The 25413-nt window shown below is 48.9% G+C and overlaps 1 protein-coding gene across 1 annotated transcript in view; it reads right to left on the minus strand.

Moving 5' to 3' along the window:
• Nucleotides 1-25413, minus strand: part of PLXNA4 (plexin A4) — a 449849-nt gene that overhangs the window by 82420 nt on the left and 342016 nt on the right. The window contains exons 6-10 of the mRNA XM_007982959.3: nt 21810-21933; nt 20924-21077; nt 19656-19755; nt 17074-17188; nt 4543-4743 (exon numbers count right to left, since the gene is read on the minus strand). Coding sequence (XP_007981150.1) covers nt 4543-4743; nt 17074-17188; nt 19656-19755; nt 20924-21077; nt 21810-21933 — 694 coding nt within the window. The remainder of the gene's footprint in view (nt 1-4542; nt 4744-17073; nt 17189-19655; nt 19756-20923; nt 21078-21809; nt 21934-25413) is intronic.

Raw genomic sequence — 25413 nt, forward strand, 5'->3', positions numbered from 1 at the left:
TTAATATGTATGGGATGTATGCATATAAGAATGCTTATGTGTTCTGGTATGTGTGTGTGTGCATGTGTGCATGCATGAATTTTCTCTTTGAAGAAATTTAAAATAAAAAAGACATTAGGATCACATATGCTGGGCATTTCTTTCTCTCCCCCAATGCTGGGATCACAACTATGAAATATTAGAGAAATCATTAACCCCATGTGCTCCCCCCAAACCCCCCTCTGTCTCTAGGGAAGTTTCCATTGTTCCTGGAGGCTCTCTCTCCTGTGGATGACCTGCAACGTGCCTGGGGCATGGTAGGGGAAAGGGGTGGGCATGGCAGACGGAGCTCTCTGCCTCTGCAGACAGCTGGGAGCCTGGACCGCAGGCTCCCATCCCCCAGGATCCCCCCATCTCCACTCCACTTAGCATTTATATAGCTCTCTGTAATCAGCGGGCAGTTAATCTGCACAAAGCTCAGAGCCCGGGGAGGACAGGCTCCAGGCTCCTGGAGGCTGGGAGGTTAAGTGTCTCAATCAAGGTCTGGCACACCATGCCGGGCTAATGGATGACTTTCCCCATTACCTTGGGAAAGTGTGAACCTCAGCTTCTACTTCTAAAGCAAAAATGACCTCAATATAACTGAGACATTCTTTCCCCCAGCCAGTCCCTTGTCCCGAGATCTGAGATATTTTGCCGGAAAGTTCTGTCATTTGGGCAAACAAATCTCAACAACCTAATGCTACACAAGAAGCTGGTATGTACCCTGTGTCCATCTCTAGTCCAGAGGGCTCTGCTGACCCCTTTTCAGCTGTGTCCCAGTAAAGTAGAAAGGGGGCAAGTTCTCTTCCTATTGCTCCCCTATCCCTGTTTTGCACGTGGTAAATGAAGGTGCCAAGAGAAAACCAGAGGCCAGCATGAGTCCGCGGAAGCTGGGCCTGACGCCGGCCCTCACGACCAGCACGTCAGCCAGCCAGATGCCCTTTGCAGCCCACTCACTGGTGTGATTGGCAGCCTCTGAGAGCTGGTGGCCATGCACTATTATTAGCAGCACTTGACATTTTCCTGGAGCCTTGGTCTAAAGTAGGCCACGAATACCCACAGTTGCTTCCCCTCAACTGCTACCTGTGAGTCCGCTCTGTCCTCCTCCCACCAGCCCCTGGGGGCTGCAGCCATTGGCTCAAGGCCTGTCCCCACATAATGGGGTTGGAAGTGGCTCCACCACCCCAGCCCAGTGTCACTCCCACACTGAATTTTCTTCTTTTTTCTCTGCTCTCCTCTGAGACTAATTTATCACCCACCTCCTTCTGCCATCACAAACTCATGGATTTCTTTGTTAGATCCCTTGTCCAATGCTGTTTCGATTGTTCATGGATTTAGGAAATGAAACAATTTCTTCTTCCACACAGTCCTCTTTGAGGCTGATCAGACCATACTCCCAGGAATAACACCAAAGCTGGGGTAGAAAGTGCCCTTCGCTGCTGTTCTTTGCTCAACCTGTGATTAGGGGTTGTGTTATAAAACTGGATTCAAGTTCTCAATTTGTACCTTACTTGCTATGTGATCTGGAGATGGTCGCTTGCCCTCTCTGGGCCTTGGAGACCTCATCCATAACAGGATTAAGTAGATACTCTCTCAGGTCTATTCTTGCCTGATGGTACCCTGTTTTCTGTAACTATGGTGGGGGACAGTTGCTCCGATCATGACCGCAAAGATGTTTGATGGAAATCGCTTGATGGCAAGCAGCAACCTGACCCAGACCAGCATTTAAACTGGGATTCCACTGTCCCCCATGAAAAGAGAGGCTCCCGGGAGATGGCAGAGCTGAGCCCTCCAGAACTATGTGATTCCAGTGGGTCCTAGGAAGCAGAGGGGACTCCTCCTACATTCTACTGTCTGAGGGGTACCCCTCCTGTTGCCTTTTTTCCTCAGACTTTAAAATGGTAGAGAAATCACCTCTCCTACAACTAATGGTGTCAAAATTAAAAAGTCATGGAGGCCAAGTCAGCTGAACTGCTTTGGAAGCGGTGACCTGGGGGCACCTACACCTGGCCCATGGTGGACGGGTAGGCTGCAGCTCTGAACTCCAGAGGGCCAGAGCACAGCGGGAGCCCACCTCAGGTCCCGAATTGGGGGCAGGGCATGGGCCAGGAGCTTCAGTCTCAGGTTCTCTCCTTGGTGAAGGGAGCTGCAGCTTCCAGGCCTCCAGCTCCAGTGCCAACAGGGGCTGGAAGTAGAACTGACCATTGTGTCCTGGGATATCAGGCTTCCAGATGTGAAATTCCCAGGGGTGGAGCTATGTCACTTGCTGATTTCTTGAGGTCCAAGGATTCAACATCTGACAAACAGACTGTGTGCACACTGGAGCCCAGTCGTTCCCTTCCTTTTCCCATGGGTGCCGACGAGGATGCCAGCACTAGGTACCCCATGGGGACACCATGAAGGAAGAGACAGCACTCACCTGCCTGGCGCTGCTGAGACCCTGTTTGTGCTCTTGTTCCCAGGAGGCTCTGATTTCGCACCCATGTTTGGGGAGTTCCCTGTGATGGCTAAGGACTCATTTGGTCAGGCAGTTCTTGGCCTGGGAAATGCTGAGGACATTTCAACACAATCTACTTCCAATTCTGGCAGTCAATAGAATGGCAGAGGGTCCCACCGAGCTTCTTGGAAGCTAAAGTTAGTCCCCAGGGCACAAAAGAACTTCTGACCAAGGGGTCTAGAAGACTTAACTCACGCTGTTGTCTGAAGTATCTTTGTCTATTAATGGAGTGAACCAAAGCCTAGGCCATGGGGCCCAGTTTTATGACACTCGTGTCCCTCTCTTGGGGAACTGAGGGCACAGCCATCTGAGGACCACAGGCTCTATCCACCCTCCTGACATCCCCAGATCCTTGGTGCAGCTTCTCTGAAGAAACAAGGCTGTTTTCCCCATGGTTTGAGATCCTCACCAGCCTTCTGCAGAGTCAAATGTGAGGCCCAGATGCAGGTCTCTTTCTATAGGGAGTGTCTTGTTTTGGAGAGAATGACTTGAGCCAAACCCTTGGGGCTGATCTGCTTGAACTGAGAATTTATGGGGAAACAGGAGGTGTTTAATATCTCCTTTGCTTGCAGGTTTAATCTGGAGTGCTGCAGAAATCTGAAAAATAGCTTGGCCGCCAGGGGAGGAGGGGGATGGGCACACGGGATGCCGTGGGGACAACATCTGGGGTTTCAGAGGTTGTGAGAGCAGCGACCAGTTCTATCCCTGTAATGCTGAGTGACCCAGGGCAAGTGTGTAGGATTCTGTGGGCTCCATTTCCCCCTGGACTACTTCCTGAAGGAAAAGTGGGGTGTCCCACGAAATCCTTTTTCTGGGACTTTCCTGGTCACACATCACATCTCCAAATACAGACACTGTATGTAAGTGCCCAGGAGCAACTAGAAGAATACATGGGAAACACTGTGACACAGGAGGGGCCCTCAAATCCAGGCCACCTCTGCTACTCACTAGTTGTGTGACCCTGAGCAAGTCACTTACCTTCTAGCACATTTTGGGATGCATTACCCCAAAGTGAATAGAGCTTCAGCTTCTGGGCCTACACTCGCACACACAGCCCCTTTTAAGGCCTATGTATCTAATTTTGTACTTAGTATATTTTGGTCTTAAAGAAGGTCTCCAAATGGTATGTCTCACCCCACAAACCTAGATCTGCCCCTGCTTCCAGGCCTCCACTTTCTCTTTTGTGCAGTGAAGAAAAACTTTCAAGTTTCTATGACTTGAAAATGTTCTGAATCTATGTTTCTAGTGTTTGTCTCTGAGCATCTGGGCACAAAGAAGGGAACCCAGAAAGAGAGAGAGAGACCAGAGCAGTAGCTGGAAAGGCAACATGGCAGGTGCGAAGGGAAGTGGGCAGGAAAGGTGATACACAGGTGGGGTTCACTGTGGGGTACCTAGGAATGAGGTAGACAGCTGTTGGCAGCCTGGGGCCTGCTGACCACTCATTGACAGGGCTTGGGCTTAGTGTGGATTTGCTATACATTGGGCAGGGTTTGTGCTGATCTAAGCAGCACGCTCCTGGCCAGCTCCTTCCCTTCTGTTGTTTCCTCCTGCCAATGCTTGGTCTGTCTCAGAAGCCTTCTCTGCTGAGAAACAGCCTCTTTGTAGATGTGAAGGTGGTGGGATGTCTTTGGGGCTTGTTGAGAAGGCAGGGTGCAGGGCTTTCAGAGCTTCTCAGGAAAGAGGATGGACATGAAGGTTCCTGGAGCCCAGCATCTGCCCACAAACAGGGCTCACAGCTCCACGGCTGGTCCAATATCCTTTCTAATCCTGTCTTGCACGGACAACCTTCATCACAAAACATTTACAGCTAGGGCCAGGCCCTGGGTGACCTCAGAACCCAGCACGTGGCTGGGGCAGGTGTTGTGGGGCTGGGATGTGCCAGCAGGCATGGCGGAAGCAGGTGGCAGTTTTGTGCATGTTGAGGAAATGACTGCAGGGCTGAGCTGATTTGGCTCCGAGAAAATGACAGTGATGTGGGCAGGGCTGGGGCCTGGTTTGGCGGTGGGCAGGGTTGGGTGACTCACAGAGGTGTTCTGGCACTGTACGCTGGAGCTGTTGAAGCGCAGGGCGGGCACCCGCTGCTCGCTGCCCTGGATGTTGAGGATGCATTCGTAGCCACGCTGCCCAGACTGGGGCTGGGGGAGGTTCTTGGCCTTCAGCGTGATAGGCTTGATCACCTCCACAGGCACCAGGATCTTGTCCACTCGCAGCAGCTGGGGGCAGTCCTGGGGACACAGGGCATGGCTCAGGCTGGGCAGCCAGGAAACCAAAAGAGCAAAGACCTCTGCAGACATAATCCGCATGTTCCCTGTCTCCACCCTTCCACGGACACACCCACAGGTGACCCCTGAGGTGCTCGTACCCACCCAGTGGGCAATGCACTGAGGACAAAAATGAAACTGAGGAATCTGGGGTCCTAGTGTCATATCTTGAGGTGGTCCCCACCCTTTTTGGGTTCCCTGAATACCTTCCTTATGCAATCCAGATTCTCTGACACTCCTGTAGCCTCCTCATGGCACCCTTCTACCCTAGTACAGACTGCCTCTGCTGGCTAGGCCTCCCCGCCGCCGCTGCGGACTGATGATCTCTTTCCCTGCTAAGTTCCAGGCTGTCAAGAATTGGGATGGATAGACCATGTGAGAATCTCCACAGAGAGGCAAAGCCCTGGGCCCTACTCTGTCCCTGGCATGTGAGTCTTGACTGCAGCAGAGGGGCTGGGAGGACCTTCCCTACATGGGCTGAATCTGATGTTTGAGAATGTTCTGGAATGGGCCCCAGAGGCTTTACAAATCCAGAAACTTCTGACCAAGCTTTAGGATGTCCTGGCCCCAAAGAAATGCCTCTCAGGGTAGAAACACTCTGAGCTCTTTCTAGATGCTAGCAATGGGCATACTTAGCCCTGGAGCCACAGGAACCCAGATGGCCTTTAGGATGGAGACAGTGAATCACTGGGCCCCTTTTTCCTGGGGCTATCGGCTTTGTCTAGGGAGGACTGGGGACATAAGGAGGTCAGAAGGAGGGTGGGTGCTCTGCCCAGTTGAGTGGTAGGAGCTGGTATGTTGCTGTATTCTCAGGAGCTGGGTGGAGGAAAGTCAGTATTGCAGCTCTTGCTGATGGATGTGGGCAGGCGTGAGGCCTTCCATAACACAAGCATGGCCTGGGCACCCCCTATGCCAGGCAGGTCCCACCATCCCCCAGATTCCTCCATCTGTGGCACTGTCTGGGGCATGCCAAGACAGATGGCTCCTGGGCAGGTTGATCATCAAAAGCATGACGCACATGTTCTTTCTGAGGGTGCTTTGTCATGGGCTCACCACCAACTCTCAGCAGAGGCTTCTCTCCCCCACCTTAACACTTGTCCTCAGCAGAGTAAGGCAGAAAGGAAGCCACTGAGGAATGGTGGAAGGGAGGGGTTCCAGGTAGTTAGGCAACTAGTAGCTGTCCCTCCCAGGTCCCAGAGCAAACATGAGCCAAATATCTCCATGCCATTACGAGCTACACCATAACAAGACTTAGGCTCGGAGGGAGAAGGCTTCAGCTAGCTCTAGCACCTCTGAGCTGCTGATGAGCTCTGGAACTCTGAGCACATTTGAAACTCAATTTCCTTATCTATTAGTTGAGCGGGACTCCAAGGCCCTGTTCATCTTAACCCATTCTTAACCCATCATGATTCCATGATTTGGAGTGGTTGTTCCCTCTATCCTTTCTGATCATCCAACAAGAAAAGAGGAGGGAAAGAGAGGCAGGGGAAATGGAAGCAAGAAAGGGAGAGAGAAAGCTATAAGGGAAGCTAGGAGACAGAGAAGAAGCTGGAGGAGCAAGACCATGGTCCACAGATGGACCAGCAGTGGAGCCTTGCTTCATGGGAGTGTCCCAGGCCCATTAAACTAATCCTTCCTCCCATGCCCCTACAGGCTGCTCACACGTTTATCCTGAAGTGCAGCTAAAAGAGGAGCTGCAGATCCAGAAATTCCACTCCTGGGTTTACATGCCCAGAGGAACTGAAAACAGAGACTCCAGAAATCTGCACACCCATGTTCACAACAGCATCATTCACAACAGCCAAAAGGCAGAAGCAACCCAGGTGTTCACTGAGGAATGAATGGATAAACAAAATGTGACCTATTCATACAATGGAATATTACTCAGCCTTGAAAAGGGAGGAAACTCTGCTATAACATGCATGAAGCTTGGGGACGTTATGCTAAGTGAAATAAGCCAGCTACAGAAAGGCAAATGCTGCAGGGTTCCACTTGTGGGAGGTCCCTTGAGCAGTCAAATTCATAGAGACAGAAAGTAGAATGGTGATGTTTAAGGGGAGGCAGAATGGGTAGTTGTTTGACGGGAACACCACCTCAGTTGGGGATGGTGGTGACAGCTGTACAACAATGTGAAATGTACTTAACACCATTGAACCGTATCCTTAAAACCGGTTCAGACGGTAAATGTTATGATATGTGTGTTTTGCCACCATTCTAAAACAATGAAGAGAAGCAGCAGGGAGGTGGGCCAGCAGGAAGAGAACAGGGGCCTTGGTCTTGGCCTTCACCTTGCGTGTGGTCTGAGGCTCTACAGCATGTGGGTCTCTGGAGACGCCAGGTAGCCACCTGTGGAGAGTCTTAGCAGCTCCATCCTGTGCCCCTACCACAGCCGCTCCCTCAGCCCCTGCTCTAGCAAGGTGGGAATGTGAGACACAAAGGAAAGAAGCGATTTGCGGAAAAGATGGAGATCAGAGCTGGAGTAGGAGGAGAGTGATATTGGCAGCTCGAGGAGAGCAGATCCTTGAGAGTGGGGTTGCTGTGAGCCCAGGCTCCACTTGACTCCTCCCTCCGCCTGAGCCCTGGGCAGCTTCCCCTCCCCTGAAGCAGGAAGGAGCCTGACTCTCCCTCCTGCCACAATCCCTGGAGGGAGTTGGGTCTGGTCGCACTGGGAGTGACAGCCAGGAGGCCCTGGAACCTCTTCCCTCAACCTCCTGCATCTACATGTTGCCACCCAGAAATGAGGCGCTGAGGGTAATGGAATCTCAGAATCCTCTGACTACCCTCATGGACCCCATCTATTTTGCAAAGGAGAAACTGAGGCAAGGAGAGGAGAAAGAAGGGCTCAGTATCAGCAGATGAGCTGGTAGCTGAAGAACTCAGATGCCAACTGCCTGAGTCACCAAGTTTCTGCCCTTCATGAAAGAGGCAAGTTCCCACCAATGGGCAGGACCATCTCAGGATGGGCTGGTCAGTCAGCAACGGTCCCTCTGAAGTCCAGGGGACTTGGAGCTGTGAAACCCTCTGGAGCTGGGCTGGAACCCTGCCTGGGGGCTGGACTGTTCTTGTCCAGGACATGGGCAGCAGCAAACGCCTCTCTCCCATGTCCCCTGTAAGATTTTTAGTGAGACGTGTGACGAGTTCTCTAATGAGTCCTGATTATCAGTAGCCCCATAAAGGCCTAGTTTGCATATAAAAAGGTTGGCAGCTCTGAGAGTAAGTTCATTAATAATAATTGGAGAGGCCCAGGGCTGGGCTGGGCACATTTTCCTCTAGTGGCGCTGCTGATTGACCCCAGTGTCCCTCCTAATTGAAATGTAAAATGGCAATTTCTCCCTAGGCAACAAGGCATGAAGGGACCTATTCCACCACCCTGCCCCTTCCTCCCACCCCAGCATCCCAGATCCTGACCTGCCTTGCGCTGAGATTCCAGGTACAAAATCACCTACAGATCTGACACTCCAGGGAAACTTCAGAGAAACTTTCATATTCCTCCAGGGCGCGAGCCTGAGGCCCTGTTTCATGGCCCAGGGACTCAGGGCACCCAGACCTTTGTCTTCACCTTGAAGGCTCATCACCCAGCAGGAGTCTGGCTGGGAATCCTGTAACTGTGAGAGTAAGTCTGTCTCCCTCCTCCCCCACTAGTTTCAGAGTCTTGAACAAGTCCTGTCATCATTGCTTGGCTTAACGATGAATAGGGATTGAAAATTCCTCCTCCAAATGACCATTTTGGGGATTCCATAAACTAACACATATAAAGCATCTGGCCTAGAGTGAGTGGACATTCAGCAAATGTTTGTCCTTTCCTCCCAACCCAGGCTGCATCTTGTCCCTCATCTGCTCCCTTTTCCCACCTCATTTCCAAAAGACCCATCTCCCTTGCTCCTGCCTCCATGCGATTTTCTGCAAATACCCCAGCAGTTCCCACCCAACTTATTCCAGTCCTCTGGGCTTCACATCTTAGGATAAGTCTGCCTAACTTAAATAGCTCTAAGTGTCCCAAACACAAAGGGGACTGGCAGGGAGGAGGTCCCAGTTCTGGCCACTGCTCCCCGAACAGCAGCCTCCGCTTCTGGGAAGTGACATCGTAAAGTTGCACATTCCATGTGTCCTGAGACAGGAGATCTGCCAGCCATTTGGCCTTGGGCAAGCCCCTCAAACCCTCTGGGTCTCTTTACCCATAAAATGAAGAGGTTGGTTTGGATTCGATGAATTGTGTAGTCCCTGGAATATTGTGACATCAGAAATATATATTGGGTCTTTTCCTCTGGCTGCTGGCATGGTGCTTCTAAAACCTTTGGAGTTTTCTGAATGACTGGGGGAAAAGGAGCATCTTTTGTTATTCACAGTAAGCCCTTTTCCACTATACCTGAGTTTATGTTCATGAGGTGACTCCTGGAGGATGGGGGTATGTTGCCAGAGGATCCACACATGTAATTAGAGGGTGGCACTTCAGCCCTCTCCTCTGGGGAAGGGAGAGGGGCTGGTGACTGAGTTCAACGGTCTACATAAAGCAGCCTCCATCAACACCCTAAGTGAAGGGGTTTGGAGAGCTTCCCCGGGGGTGAATAGGTGGCGATGTTGAGGGAGTGGTGCCCAGAGAGGACAAGGAAGTTCTGTGCCCCTTCCTACACCTTGCTCTAGGCACTGCTACATCCGGCTGTTTATCTGTATCCTTTGCAATACCCTTTAAAAGAAACTAGTAAATGTAAGTAAATGTTTCCCCAAGTTTTGTGACCTGTTATAACAAATTATCCAATCTGAGGAGGGGACTGTGGGAGCCTCTGACTTATAACTGGTGGATCAGAACTGCAGGGGACAACCAAAGACTTGCAATTGGCATCTGAAGTGGGGACAGTCTTGTGGGACTGAGCCCTTTAACTTGTGAGATCCAATGCTCACTCTGGGCACGTAGCATCAGAAATGAATTGAGTTCTAGGCTACCCAAGTGGTTTCTTGGGTAGCACCGAGGATTGGAGAATTGCTTGGTGTAGAAAAAAGCTCCACACATTTGCTGTTAAGTATAGAAAAGAACAGTTTGTTTTCCTTTTAGTCCCAGTTCTATTAATAACCCAGCTGATAATCTGGGATATAGAACTGTATGATCTTTTTGAAGCTCAGTTTTCCCACCTCTAAAATGGGGATAATAATACCTGCAAAACTAGCTCAAAATGTGTCATTCAATGAGCCAATGAATGAATACTGGAAGTATGGGGGAAGTGGGCCTCTGAGAGGTGGCTCTTCACCTATCAGCAGGGACATGTTTTAATATTTTAATAATTGGTATGTTGCAACTTGGTATGGTTGTCCAGTTGAGTAACTGGCTCTGACAGGCAGCATGGGATACTGCTGCGATTCTAATTGACATGGTTAACTTGGTACAAGCATTCAATTCAGTGTCAATTCCACTACCTCCATCCCCTTCCACATATTTTCCGTGTACTATATTGTTTCAGACACACACACACACACACACACACACACACACACAAGATCACTCCCGTGTTCTAGATAAAGACACTAAGGACACTATTTACCTCACTCAGTGCCCATGACAATGATGAGCACAGTATTTTCACCCAATCACCATACCATACCTTTATCCACAGATGATTATCCAGCTTCCATCCTAAACTCCTCAAAAACATACTGCCCTTCTCTTTTGAAGGAGGCCATTTCTCTGAACTACCATTTGAAAGGGCCAGCTTTTGGAGGATGGAAAACACCTGTATTTAACGAGATTCTTCGGAGACACATGCATGCCAGAAGAACCCGACTCCCTCGGAGGCTGTTTTGCCTGTGGCTACATTCTGCAGTTCTAAGAATGCAGGGGGGTGGGAAGTGGCAGTGACTCGAGGCACAAGCATACCTTTAAAGGCCTGGCATTCAGGAGGTGACGAAGGTCAACTGTCCAGCCCATGAACATTTTGGTCTCCACTGATATGCACACAAAATACAAATTGCACTGCTAATTGCAGAGGACAGGAACACGAAGTCAAAGTATAAAAGCGAGAATGATGACTTTCTATCCACCATGTCCAGCACATTAGTGACTGCTTTATACAGAGGCTTCATTGCATATTTAAATAATTGAACAAGGACATAAAGAATGCAGCCTAGCTGGGAGAGAAAAGGCTGCCTTCAGGGCTGGTGCTGCCTGCAGATGGGAGTGATAGGCCCTTGAATTTATAGCCCTCAGTGTGTTTACAAAATGAGGGCTCTAATTCTCCTATTGTTACAGCAAGACTGGGGAAAACAGAGCTCTAGGGAAGAACAGGGACCTGGTGGGCAGCTAAGGAATAAATGATTTACAGGTCACCTCTCCTCCGTCCAAGTCACCTCAGCCTTCGTTAGTCCCAAAGACAAGCCAGCCCTAACCCCAACCAACCCCCAAAATTTATACTCACCTTCTCAGAACCACGGTGCCCAATACAAAAATGTAACGCATCATATATTTTCTTGCTGTTCCCCAAGTTTATAATGCCATTAGTGTGATCTACGACAGGCTGGTTTATAGAGAGAGCAAAGTAATAATATAAAAAGAAAATACCCATAACCTGAAGCGGGGAGGGGCAGGCAAGATTGATGAAAAGTGCAGTTGTCTGGAGGAATGGCAACCCAGTAATTGAATACCTGGAGTGGGGGTGGTGCATGGGTGGAGAGCATGTTCTGTAGCTGGATTTGCTTTTTTTTTTTTTTTTCTTTTTTTTTCACAGGAGGGTGAAAGGCACGGCAGGCGTGGTTTTGTTCCCTTGGGTTGGATCCCAGGAATGCCTTCCCTGCAAGAAGGGAAGCAGAATTGCTAACAAAGTGGGTTGGTGATTTCCCTCCAGAGTCCAGTCAGTGGGTCAATGCCCTTGCTCTGCTCCTTTTTCAGGGCATGGGGCTTATTTCAGTACCAGGGGCAAGCAGCAGCCCATGAGCTAGGACTTTCTCGGTCTTGTTGGGTCTTCAGTCCTGGAGAAGACTTGATCCTTTTGATACCAGATTTCATCCTGGCTCTGAGTTTCTTTTCAGGGGTGTTGGGGTATTAGGGGATGTTGGGAGAAGCTTTCAAACACAGTTTTGCAAATCAAATAGAATTCATTTTGCCTCCTCTGATCTTACAACTATTCTCTGGAGTAGGCAGGCTGGTTGAACTTCAAGAGGAGAGGCGTTCCTGGGAGCCTCCTCGGCGAGTCTGCACACCTGGGGGCCAGATGTGCTTCACCCTCCTTGCAAAGCCTCTCTAGTCTGGTGCCCAGAGAATACAGCTTCAGCAGCAGCTCACTTTGCTTTTCAGTTTAGATGAGAAAAAACAACAAAATAGTCCATCAGGGACAAATTCTTGCCAATGGATTTGCTTTTGCAAGGAAGTTCACCTTTGTTCCTTAAGCATCATCATTAAGTGTGTGGAGGTCCAGGTTGGCCTGTGGAGGAGCTGGGGATGGATTCTGAAGCCACCTGGGGACCAGTGGCTGCTGCTGCTCAGTAGAGGGGTGGGCATGGCTTTGTTAATGGCTACCCAAGGCTCTGGCAGCTGATCTGAAGACCCAGGGCTGTTATCACAATGCCATCATTAGTTGAAACAAAATCATTCCTTGTAACTGGAATATAGTTACCATAAACAGCATATGTTATTGGGCATTCTATTTCTAATAATTGTAATTATAGTGGAATACTTGCCATTAATATAATAACAACAACGATTGACTAGTTCTCTGTTCCAGACCAATAACCTCACCTGAACGCATTCTTTGTTCAGGGGGAAAAAAAAAGGTAATTCAATATCCCTGATAGTCAACAAAGCTACTGTTGAAATGGAAGACACACAGATGAAAGCATTCCTGAGATGCAAGATGGTGCCGCGTAGATGAAAAGCCACCTGTCAGCCTTACTCTTAGCTAACAAAAGGACACTGTCTGCATCCGCTCACTCAAAGGGTAAAAGGAAATGAAAACCCCAGAGATTTCCAGAAGAGTCACCAGGGCCTGGGTACACCTTCATTCCAAAAGGGTGAGCCTTGGGCTGGATGTTCAGTGGAACTGCAGGTCCTGAGGGTATGGGTCACCCTGTTAGGTAAAGATGGTTGACCTAAGCCTTGACTTGACAGTCACCCTATAATTGCCAGCCCCCTGACCACTTTTTGGGCATGGATTTATCTTGGGGACTTTCCAGCTTCTTTCTACTTACAATGACAGAACTTTAGAGATGATGTAGACCAATGGCCTCATTTTACAGATCTCTAAACACAGATCTCCATAGATCTTCTTCACCTTTAAACCTCTCACAATGCCTTGAGTATGGCTGAAATGCTTAGGGTAATGAAGAATGAACAGTTAAATCATAACAAAACTTCAGAGTATCGTGCTGTAAGTAAGCTCTTCCCCTAGAGTAGTGACAGCACACAGGTGTCTGGAGGCTTCCACAAAATCACCATTTAATTGGGTAGTTTTCTTTTTACCCCTAACTCCTTCTACTATCTCTTCCCAGAAACATATATGGTAATGTTCCACATAAGCATGCTTTGGTCAATGACAAACTATATATAGGACAGAAGTCTCATAAGATTATAATATTGTAGTTTTACCATGCTTTTTCTATGTTCAGATGTGTTTAGATACCCGAATACTTGCCATTGTGTTATAATTGGCTGCAGTATTCAGTACAGTTACCTGCTGCACAGGTGTGTAGCCTAGGATCAATAGGCTAGGCCATGTAGCCTAGGTGTGCAGTAAGCTACAGCATGTAGGTTTGTGTAAGTACACCCTATGATGTTCGCACAATGACAAAATTGCCTAATGACACATTTCTCAGAGGGTATCCCCAACAATAAGCAGCCCATGACTGTACATTGCTAAAATAAATACATGTAGAATGTAAAATTAGAGCAAACAATCAAACAACAACATAAAAAATCCTCATATTTACACTAGCAGCCAGGAACTGTCTTTTGAGTTCTGAGGACAATGACCTCCTTTCACTGACCCCAAGTGGCTGGAGTCAGTCAGTAGTCCACACATACTTCTTTACTTGTTTCCCCTTTGCCACATTCACTAGGAAGATGCTACAACCACCATCACCAGGTGGCCAACTCTGGTTCACCTCTATGCTCACATTCAAAATGGCCCTGGGATTGAGCTGGGTAGAATGCAACCTCCAAGCCTGGACCAGAAGCACCCCAGGAGAGCTTCCTTTTCTTAGAATAAATAAACATCCAAGGTAAAGAGGAGCCAAAATGTATTCCATGTGATAAAGGAGGCATGGGCAATTCCGAACTACCTCAGAGCCGCTCCCTGCCATGGCCTGCCAGGCTCACCATACCATGGCTCATGGGAAATGGAGAGGATGTCAGTGTGGCAGCAAGAGCTTAGTACATACAGCTCCATATCCTTCTCTGGGCCATTTCCTCCAGACTAGTTCCTTTCTCTGGGGCCCTGGCATCCCATCCTCTGAGATGCTGTGAATCTGTGGCAGTCTTTGCTTGTGTCAGGTGTTGAGGGGTGTCCCAACTGGCATGGAGTCTGGGTACTTGAAGCCATCATTCCTCTAAAATCTCTGCATTGCCCTGGGAAACACGGTGGGCTCTTATTTTATTTTTCTTCCCCCACCCACTTTTTTTTTTTTTTTTTGGATACAGTATCTTGCTCTGTTGCCCAGGCTAGAGTGTAGTGGCTTGCTCGTGGCTCACTGTAGCCTCAATCTCCCAGGCTCAAGCAATCCTCCCATATCAGCCTCTCAAGTAGCTGGGACTACAGACATGCAACACCATGCTCAGCTTACTTACTTACTTATTTTTACTTTTTATAGAAAAAAATAAAAATATTTTTCTACTGGGGAGAGTTTACTATGTTGTCCAGACTGGTCTTGAACTCCTGGGCTCAAGTGATCCTCATACCTTGGCCTCCCAAAGTGCTGGGATTACCGTGCCTGGCCTTATTTTATTCTCTTCTGGTTCTTTTTCCCTCTTTCTGAGCAACAGAAGGAGGCTCCTCTTCTATACTTAAAAGAAAGAAATTTGGTACAAGAAGAGCAAATAAGAAAAAAAAAGCAGAAATTCAAAAGCTTCCTGCAAGATAATTAAATGATTAGAGGCCTTCAGAATCCACCAGCTAGCTCAATTGTTTTTGCTTTCAGTTTACTCTTGGGCCTGTCCGCACATAGAACCTCTGCCAAACACGGCAGTCTGGAAAGCTGGAGAGAAGCTGAGAACCACTTTGTCTTAACTCCCATCAAATTATTTGCAGGTTTCAGACCAGAACAAGAAAAGGATTCTTTTCACATCCCTGTCCCCAGCCTTGGTGGGTCAACCAGTCCTTCTGCTCATGAAACCACACCCCAAGACAGGCCCAGCCAGGCTGATGAGACTGTACAGCCTTTTATCAAGGACATTCCCTTGCTATCTGACTCACATCGCTCTTATTACCTTTATATCCGTGTTGTCTTTTTTAAAGTAGAGAACTGACACATAAGTATGAGATTCACACTCCTACGTAAAATCCAAGATGCAACCACTCTCTTCCCTTTCCCTATAAAGGGACAGGGTCTCTTTTCCTGACTGTGAATCCATAGTAGCCATTTCCAGGCATGAACAGATTCCCATGGAGAGGCAGTTGGTCTTTTGTCTGAGGCTTTCATAATCTCTTCTTGTTTCTGTCTGAAACTTGCAAGGAACTTCATGGGAGCTGAGACAAAGGTTTTCAGCCTTTCACCAGCTTTCCAGACTAGTGTATCTAGCAAAGGTTTTATCTAGCAAAGAGGCCCAAGAATAAAATGCAATCAAAACATTTGAGCTATGTGGAGCCTTCCAAAGGTCCCTAGTCATTTCATTATCTTAATGAAGGTTTTCCAATTTCTACTCTTTCTTTCTTGTTTGCTCCCCTTGTCTGTTACTCAATCATGACCATCCTCTCCCTTGACAACGTCTCCACTCCTTGCTTTTACTTCTAAAATGAATCACCTTTCTTACTGTCCACCTATAGAACTCCTGCTCAACCATCAAGACTTGGGAAAAATGGGATTTGGGCCTGGATTTTCTGATGGCTAAGCACAATGCAGTCACACCCACCGTGCTAGGGGAGCCCCATGCAGCAGGTGTTAGCATGGGCTGTACATTGACCTTCCCTTTCAACCTCAGATAAAAGAGAGCTTCTCTCCTGCCATGAGGGTTTGGCCAAAGGTAGGAATCTTAGTGGGGTATGAGTCTGGAATGGGGAGGGCATTTGATGGGCCTGTATGTTCTCTCAATGCCCCTCCTGCCCCCTCCCCCCACCAAATCCCCTATGCTTCCTGCACCTGGACAGGTCCCTTCTCTCACAGCTGTGGTGCTGGCCACATGGTCATGACACCTGTGTGGTGTGTAAAGGGGTCTGAAAGATACGCCCAAGACTAGGGGTGGAGGTGAAGGTGCTGGAGCCTGCTGAGTCCAGTGCTGCCTGAGAGAGTGCAAGAAACACTGTCATGTTTGAACAACAGACTTTTCCAGAGGTATACCTGTTATCCCTGAAGTCCTTGCCCACACTCTAACATTCTAAGAGAGATAACAGCATAGGCAGAAAGTATTTTTGGTGCAGTGATGATGAATGTTCAAGAAGAATAAAACTTCAGAGGAAATAGATCACGTTTTAGCCTACAGTATCTCAGTGATTCTTCAACCTGGTCTAAGCATCAGAACCCCAGGGAGGGCCTGTTGAAGCCCAAAGGGCCTGTTGAAGCCCAAGTTGCTGCACTCTGCCCCCGGAGCTTCTCATTCAGTTGGCCTAGGCTGGAACAGAAGACTCTGTATTTCTAGCAAGTTCTCAGCTGATGCAGATTCTGCTAGTCTGGGAACCATGCTTTGAAAACCACTGCTCTAGCTCACAAGTTGACCATTTTTTTATTCTCATCTCTCTCCCTTTTACTCAACTTGCCCTCTTTGGGGGTCTCAGTTCTCCTCTGTCAACAGTGCCCTGAGGAATAGCTGAGGAGTCTGGACACAGTCCTGCTGTGTACCCACAATTATTTCTAGGACACACCAACACACCCATCTCTTTGGAAACTTTCTAGGACCCATCTGGTGTGTGGAGGATCCTTCTTGCTGGAATGACCTGGAATACACTTTTGTCTATAACAGAACCTCCAGGGCTGATCCAGAACCCACAGTCCCAGCACAGAGTTTGGCATATTTCCTGCTTTTATAAAGTGGACCCTTAAGAGCCAGGAGGAAGGGGGTGGTCCTGCACGGTTTTCCTTTGGTTTCTCCTCTTAAGGGAATGTCTCTCTTCTGTGTCCCATGCTCACAACAAGAGGCACTCACCACTCTGGCTGCCAGGGACCTACCTCGGGCAGCTTTACTCGGCCTTCCTGGAAGGAGCAAGTCTTGGGGTCATGGGTGCAGACATGCCGGTATTTACACCAGTGGCAGCGGTATGGACTCTCCACGCAGGACAGGCACCTGGGCACAGAGGAAGGGAGACACAAATCTAAGAACCTGGATGAGCCCAAAGCAGAGGGCCTGAGTCTCTAGGATCTAGCAAAACATTTTTAGTATTAAGAGAAACCACCATGAAATGCACAGCAAGGGCAGATCTTATGCACATCTATCCCTTTACTCCCCAAGACCCCAGGAAGCTAATGGTCTCTGGTTTCCTTCCTTTCCCATATGTAGCTGACAACCCTGGTCCCCCAAGGCCAAATTAACCCTCCTCCATCTCCATGGGATAATATCCTCCTTTTCAAAAGAGGGAATGATAAGGTCTGGAGTAGAGGGCTTGTGTAGAGAGACCTAAGAATTGGGGCAAACAAAAGATTAGGTTTGTATTCAAATGGACTCTGGGTCTCTGCTGCTGAGAAGCCACCTGGACCTTGCCTCACGAGGAAGTGACTGAGGCTGCTCACTCACTACGATGGCTCCTCCGTGGTTGGCAACCCCACCCCTTACCTTTACCCCAGGAAACCAAGGCAATTTTATAGGAGCTCCTGATTGCTTAGAAGCTCAACATGGTTCCTTTTTCCAAAAACTCAGATGCCTCTCCATACAGGCTATGCCCTTCACGGTGTCGATGACCACTGCCCCAAACGCAGGTTTGTTGCTTTGGCCACGAATAGGCCACACTTTCCCCACAAGCCATCCCTCCCTCCAGAGCACCATTTCTTCTTTCCACCACCTGACTACCTGCTTGACCAAGGAAGAGCTGGTCACCCTGGGCCCTTCTCCCGTGAATCTCTTGGCTGAAATCTCTGGGACAGTCCTGGCCATCTCACCATTACCTGTCCGGCTCCTCTACTAGTCCGTGGGCCATCAACTCCTGGAGGGTAAGGATTGAGTCTTTGTGTTGTATTGATTTTTGACTCCACCGTGTCTAATGAGTAACACATTCCCTTGCACATAGGAGATGCTTAAAATCATTTTATGGGCTTAATGGAAGCTTCACACATGATTTCACCTATTTACTCCGCTTCCCCAGAGGGGAAAGAGAGGATGGAGGGATTAGGCCACCGAATGATAAAGACAAGGACAGCTCTGTCTGGTAAAGACAGGGACTGCTCTGTCACAAGAGGCAAGAGGAGAGTCCCAAGGCTAGAGCAACTCATTTTTGTCTGGGAGGGCTGGATGCCTTCTTACTTGGGGCCCCAAAGAGAGCTAAGCTTTAGACTCACAGCTGCCATAAGCAGATCAATAGACCCTAAAATTCCACCAGCCTAGATCCCCAAAGTGTCTCTTGTCATGTCATGCATGGATTGCAAAAGAGGAGTGTGTTAAAGCAAGCAGGGTTTTTTGAGGTCAGGTCCCACGGTTTGCTCTGTGGAACTCTGGGGATGCCATGGAGCTCCTTTGGAGAATGTGAAGTTTTGTGGGGCTCCTAGAGGGGTTCCAGGCCCCCCAACCTTTAATTAGAGAAGGTCCTGCTTCCATCTATTCTGTATACTGGGCATCTACACCTACTTTCAGTTTAGGTTTCTATGGTGAAAAGAAAAACAGGCTGGCCCATTCACAACCTGGTCCAAACCCATCATTTGATAAAGAAAAGATAATATAATAATAGCAAGAACATGTGGTGCCTAAACACTGGGCCAGACATGGCTCTAAATGCTTCTTCTTAGCATGGCCCTTTTACCCCTTGTGGCTGTCCTATGGGGTAGGCAGAGCTGATATTCAGGGCTAGCAGCCAAGCACAGCATCCCAACCAATGACTGCTCTGATGGGACAGTGCTCCTGCCATGTCAGTTGGTAAATATTTGCGTGACACCCTGGGAAGGAGCACTACGATTTCCCTGTGGATAGAGGACACTGGGGCACAGAATGGTTGACCTTCCCAGTTGGTCCGGCTGCAGAGCCAGAGCCTCTGCCCTCCCCACCTGCCATTGGAAGTTGGATGCTTAAGTCAAACAAAGCTGGAGCTGGAGCTGGAGTCATTCTTCCTGACCCCTGAGCCAGAATCTGCCCACCCCATACCTTTCCGCCTCCCTTTGGCCCCTACCAGACTGTCGCCACCTAGCCTGAGGGGCCCGTGGGGAGCTGAACATGCGATTGAGTGGTTAGACCACTTGCCCCTGTCCTGGATACACATCAGGGCCTCTCTCCCTCAGATCCATCCTCTGCCCATGGAGCTTGCTCTCTGTTCTTCACATGGGATGCACCACCCCACAACAGATGGTGGAGATGGAATTGAGTTAGAAGGACTGATGTCAGGGAAGATGTATGCGCTAGGGATGTGGAGAGCCCCACTCCCTAAGTCCTCACTCTCTGCTCTTCTAGTCTCTTTCCATTAACCCTGTGGGTACCAGAGGAGAGAGGGTGAAGGAGGTCTCCTCTGGGGCTTCTAAATGGTGACTCCCTGGGAACAGTGATGGGGTTTTCTGATCTTTGGATGAACCTTGACCCCAGGAACAGGAAGTGGGGTAAGGCAGGGGCGACTTACGAATTGTGGACGCTGCAATTGTAGAAGACAAAGCTGGTGCTGGCGAAGGTCATGCCAGTCTCCTTTGACTTGAGCTGCAGCTGCACGACATGGTGGTCCCCTACGAGGAGAGATGGCTGAGAGGTCGGGGAATGCTGAGGCCCCAAGTCAAGGATTCCCCGACCAGTGACACATGCTGGAAAAGGGAGCCTGCTCCCCAGGGTGCTGTTGGCTTAACAGGGCTCTGACCCAGCAGACCCAGTCCCAGGACAACCCTGAGAGCAGCTGCAGAGGGCAGTTCTAGTCTGTTCTCCCTGTCCACCATATCACTTCCCCTCTTCCACGTGTACACATACAGATGCACACTGCCAGGAATTCAAATGTGCATTCACATGCATGATATCCTGGCCAGACTCACAAAATTGATTCATAACCAGAAGAAACACATATGTAGACTTCTAGGAATGCTGCCACAAACTGTATAAGAGGTTTTGCATGTATGTGTGTGTATGCATGAGCTCATTCTCCATCTCTGTAAAGAGAGCCCCTGTTCTGACACTACCTCCTCTGGGGGCGCTCAGGGCTCCACCGGGGTGGGAGACCCTGGAATCCTCAGCTGGCGCCAGGGAGGAGCTGCAGCCCATGTTTAATTCACAACCCTGACCTTAGGCCCCCACTTCAAGCCTTGTTCTTTGCCTTCCCTGAGAGCCTCATTAATCAATCAGCTCCGAACAAATGTGACAAGCCCAAATGGGAGGGACAACATGGAATCAATCTGCCCAGGCTGGGCCTGTCCCTCACCAGCATGGAGCCTCTGCCCACTGCTGTCTTTCCCAGGGCAGCTTGCTCCCAATAACAGGAAGCTCTGGGGAGACCCGGGAGGGCAGAATGGGGAAGGCAGTGGTCCAGGGTCAGAGACCGGCCATGTGAGCATCCCTGCACCTGCTCAGTGGCCTCCTCCACTGACCTGCCAAGCCAGTGGAGCAGGTTGAACTTAACCGCTGTCCTGGCCTGCCCCTCCCCACCCTCTCTGCAGCTGCTCCTTGCCCAGGATGAGGGTGACTCTTGGGGGCTAACCTAGAGCTGAGACAGAAGGGCTTTAACAGTCAATGCCAAGGACAGCGGAGGGAGATTTCATCCCCCTCTTCCCATAACACACCCACCAACCCATGCCCCTTCCTCTGACCCTCCCCTGCCTCTAGGCTCTCTCAATCCCCCCACATCTGTCCTGAGTTCTCATCTAGCCAGGAGGAAGACGTGCTACTCAGCTGTGCCTCCAGGATGCTCACCGTTCTCTGTGATGATCCGGGGCACCTCCTTGGCTGCAGGGGAGTAGCACTGGATCTGATTGCCCACCACCAGCCCATCCATCTCTGACAGGTCCTCAAAGGTGCAGTTGACGCCAGCTGACAGCTCTGGGACATTGTAAGTCTCCAGGACCAGCTGTGAACAGCCAGGAAGGGGAAGAGAAGGAGGAGGGTGAAATGGGAAAAGGACAGGTATGGAATAAAAAAAGAAAGTGGGAGAGTGAGAGAGATCACAGGCAAAGCAAAGACAAGCGAGAGGCAATATTAACATGGAGAAGAGACTCAAGTTATTAGGAGAGCAGCACAGAGGCCGTGGTGAGATGCAAAGAGACAGAGACAAAAGAAACCTCAGTAGGATCTAAATGGATTTGGCCCCAGGAAACAAGAATGCTTAGGGGATTTTTGTGGTGAGAGAACATCGGACAGGACTGAGGTGTGGCTGATGGAGCACCTCTTCCATTAGGCCCTATTTTGGAAAAACAGAAACACCAACCACCAAGTGCCCAGTGCTAGAACTTGGAAGTCACCTGTGCACCTTTCTCTCTCTCTACATGCATCTTTCCCATTTTATAGTTGAAGATATCATTCCCAACACCTTTTGTCACCTTTGATCATTTTTGGTGCTGGTGCTCCCTGCCTTTCTACTCTTTATGAATAGAGTCTCTTCCCCAATAGTCCTGTCCCTGTCCCCTTCTTGCATCCCCCCATGGACACTTAATTCTTTGATATCCTGCACCCTTCTCTCAAGCTGCTTCTGCTGGCCAGGCTTGGCCCAGTCCTCCAGAGAGGCCTTGGGCTAAGGCACTTTTTGGTAGGAGAGAGTTTTCCTTGCATCCCTGGACCCTACCCCAACCCCCATAACTCTTACCAGCACGTTGTACTGAGAGACGGAGATATTGTTGGGATGGACCGTCAGCCGGACACACTGCTTCATCTCTGAGGCAAACCTGCGGGGCTCCTTGGACCGCTCACACCGCTCCTTCCGGGTGCAACTAGGAAGGACATACCCTCGAGTTACTCAGGAGATGGCCACTTGGTCCAGGGAGGTCCGGATGCTGAGGTCAGGCATTTCCAGCAGCTCCCAGTATGTGTCCAAACTCAATGCACCTGCAGCTAGACTTTTTGTGTCCTTCCTCAAGCCTGGTCCTCCTCCATCATTCCCAAATGTAGAAAAGATGGCAATTCCAATCACTTCTTACCAAAGGCAGAAACTTGAGAGTCATCCTAACTCTACTCATCCTCTCCAAACTCATATAAGGAATTGCACGGTTCTGTCTATTCACCCTCTCTGCACATCCTTAGGCCTTGCCATTCTCTTCCCCTCCTTAGGCAACCTGAGATTTGTTTTCTTCATATAGAAAATACACCTCCTTGCCTTTGAACATGCCAGTTCTTCTGCTGGGCTTCCCTCTCCTCACTTCTCCACCTGTCCAGTTCCTACTTTTTCTTCCAGTCATGGCTCAAGATGCACCTGCAATCTCTCCTTCCCACCCTAGGCAAAGTGAAGAGCTTCCTCCTAGGATCTCATAGCACCTTGGAGTCTCCTACTTTAAGAAGTCTGGAGCTTCTTAGATTATATGACAATTATTGGGCTAAGTGCAGCCCTCTTCTACCAAGTAGGAGCTTCTCAGAAAAAAAGCAGCTATGTTCAATTTATTTTGGAATCCCCTCATGTAGGCAGGTGGGAGAGAGGGAAGGAAGGATCAAAGGAGCTAAAAACTGTAGTTAAAAGCTTGCTCTGGATCAGAATCCTGGCTCTATCTAAGGTTTGCTGTTACTCTTCAGTGCTCTGTGTTGTACAAAGTGTATGGTGTCACAGGTGGACCATGGCCAGTGTGACCTGGGATCTCGCAGTCCTAGCTGATGAAGGTTTGTGAAAGATGCATGTGAAAATCATGGACCTCCCCCAAATGCAAACATCACTTGAGGTCACTGTATGGAGGTATGTGAATTTCAGGGAGCAGTATTTAATCCAACTCAGGTGAACTTTGTGGACATAGGGCTTCATCAAGTGGTCATGATTTGGAAACTGGACCACAGATTTTGTTGTGGGGTGGGGTCAAGCAGGGTCCTCAAGAGGGACAAGATGAAAGAAGATGAGAGCAGGGAAGTCACTCCAGAGTTGCTGATCTCTTTTGATTAAAGAGATAAGATTTTGCAGAGGAAGGAAGATGTCAGGAGCTGTTGCAGGGCAGGAGGGAGCCTCAGGCAAGGAGTTTATTAGGACACAGAAGAGTCAGGGATAGGGAATCTACATGGAGAGGGAGCCTTGGGGACAGAGACTTGGGGAGGGAACAACTGTCTCAGGAAGCAGACAGGTGTGGTGTGGGGCAAGGAGATGAGGGAAGGGGGTACCTGGATACCCTGAGCTGCTCTTGGGGTAACTCAGGCTTAGGGAAAGCTATGGGGGTTTCTCCTCCCACTTTTGGCCACAGCAAGAGTGACAGCCTGGGTGGAGAGCCTGAGAAGAGAATCTAACAAATGAAGGAAAAATCATTGAAGGCCATGGACTGAAGCTGTTCCTCTAAGGATGGGATAAATGGAGCGACACAGGGACAGAACACAGGACTTCAAAGTAGATTGGATGTGCAATGCGAAAGTGAAAAACAACCCTGAACAGTACATTCATGGCTGCGAGGTATGAGCACTTATTAATAGGCACATGATATGGGGTCTACATTGCCTAGCGTTTAAGTTTCATGACAATGCTGCAACAAACCCCACCTTTTCAGGACATGTTGGGACACAGATGCACCCTGCAGCCTGTGCTCCACTATGGAGCTCTACCTCCTGAAACTTCCAGACTGAGGAGTGAGGGGCAGACCCCCTGCTGCAGACTAAGCCAGTTCTCCTCACCATCCTGGTGCCCTCTTCATGTCCTTAGGGCAATTCAAACATTTTCCCCTCAATCTTTTTGTCTAGGCTAATCGCTGTTTTTGCCTGGCACTGGGATGCACTTTGAGTGTTATTGCAACTTGTTGGATGAAGATAAATTCTCCAGGGTGCTTCTAGGAAATACCCTCCCAGGAGTAAAGGATCAGGCGTGAGTGTGGTCACCCCTGTGGCACTTTCTTGCTGCTCCAGCTGACCGATGGCAACAAGAGTGTCTGCCTAAAAGACTTGGAAGTTAATTTACCAGGCCAGCTCCTCTGCGAGGACTCCATTACCTTCAGCCATTAAGCTAATGTTATGGACTTTTCCAGAGTGTCTGCACTGACATCGCTATTAATAGTGTTATTACTCCCATTAACAGCAGACCCAGAGAGCTAGTACGGGCTTAAATTATTCACTGACTCCCCAACTTTGAAGTTCCTATTTCTAAGAGCAATCAGTAGGTCTGAAAAATGTCTTTGATTAAATTATGAAGAGAGGGAAAAGCAGAGCTGTTTCCAGGCCAAACATCACCTGGAGTTACCAAATAGAGATTTGGATAGAAAAGACAGGACTCCATCTCTCTTCCAGGGGTAGGGAGGGAGAGGTGGCACACAGGTGTTTGCTCAGGGGATCTCAGGACAAGTTCTACCTGCATTGCCTGCTGCTTCCAAAGTTCATGTGGTTGCATCTTGTCACTGCTCCTGAGAGCAACAAAGGAACTACTCATCACCTTCCCCCAATTTTAGGTTTTACAGGGAAGCCACCTGTAATTTATAATTTTAAATATCACATTTAACTGTATAATCTTGGGCAAATTACTTAACATCTCAGTGCCTCAGCTTTCTCATCTATACAATGGGGACAAAACAGTAACTACCTAATAAGGTTATTATGAGGATTAAATGAGATTATGTGAGTAAAGCATTAAGGACAGGGCATAGCTCATAGTAAGCCCTCATAAATGTTAGCTAGTATTATCATCCTATCCGTTCTCTGACATCCTCATTTGACCTCTCCAAACTGTAGCTGATGCAGAACCACAGATTTATTTGATTTTATTTTTTTATTTGTTATTTATTTTTAGAATGAGTGTTTTTTATTTTTATTTTTTGAGACAGGGTCTGGCTCTGGAATGCAGTGGCATAATCTCAGCTCTCTGCAAACCCACCTCCTGGGCTCAAGCCATCTTCCCACCTCAGCCTCCCAAGTAGCTGGGACTACAGGCACACACCACCATGCCCAACTCACTTGTATTTTTTTGGTAGAGACCGGTTTCACCATATTGCCCAGGCTGGTCTCAAACTCCCGAGCTAAAGCAATCCACTCATCTCTGCCTCCTAGAGTGCTGGGATTACAGGCATGAGCCACCAGGCTTAGCCCAGAGAACCACAGATCTTCTCCATGACTGACCCTTGGGGCAAATCAAAGACAAAAGAAAGGCAGGACTGCAGCACTTTTCCTCTTAATAAAGGAGAAGGACAGCCCAGAGACCAGGAGGGAGAAAAGAGTGAAAGAATGGTCTGGATCATAGCTCTGTTTTCTTAATAGCTGTCAAAGGGTATTGAGAACTCAGCTATCTTAGTGGAAAGTCAAGTGTA

Source organism: Chlorocebus sabaeus, chromosome 21, assembly GCF_047675955.1.
Source record: "Chlorocebus sabaeus isolate Y175 chromosome 21, mChlSab1.0.hap1, whole genome shotgun sequence".
Lineage (NCBI taxonomy): Eukaryota > Metazoa > Chordata > Mammalia > Primates > Cercopithecidae > Chlorocebus > Chlorocebus sabaeus.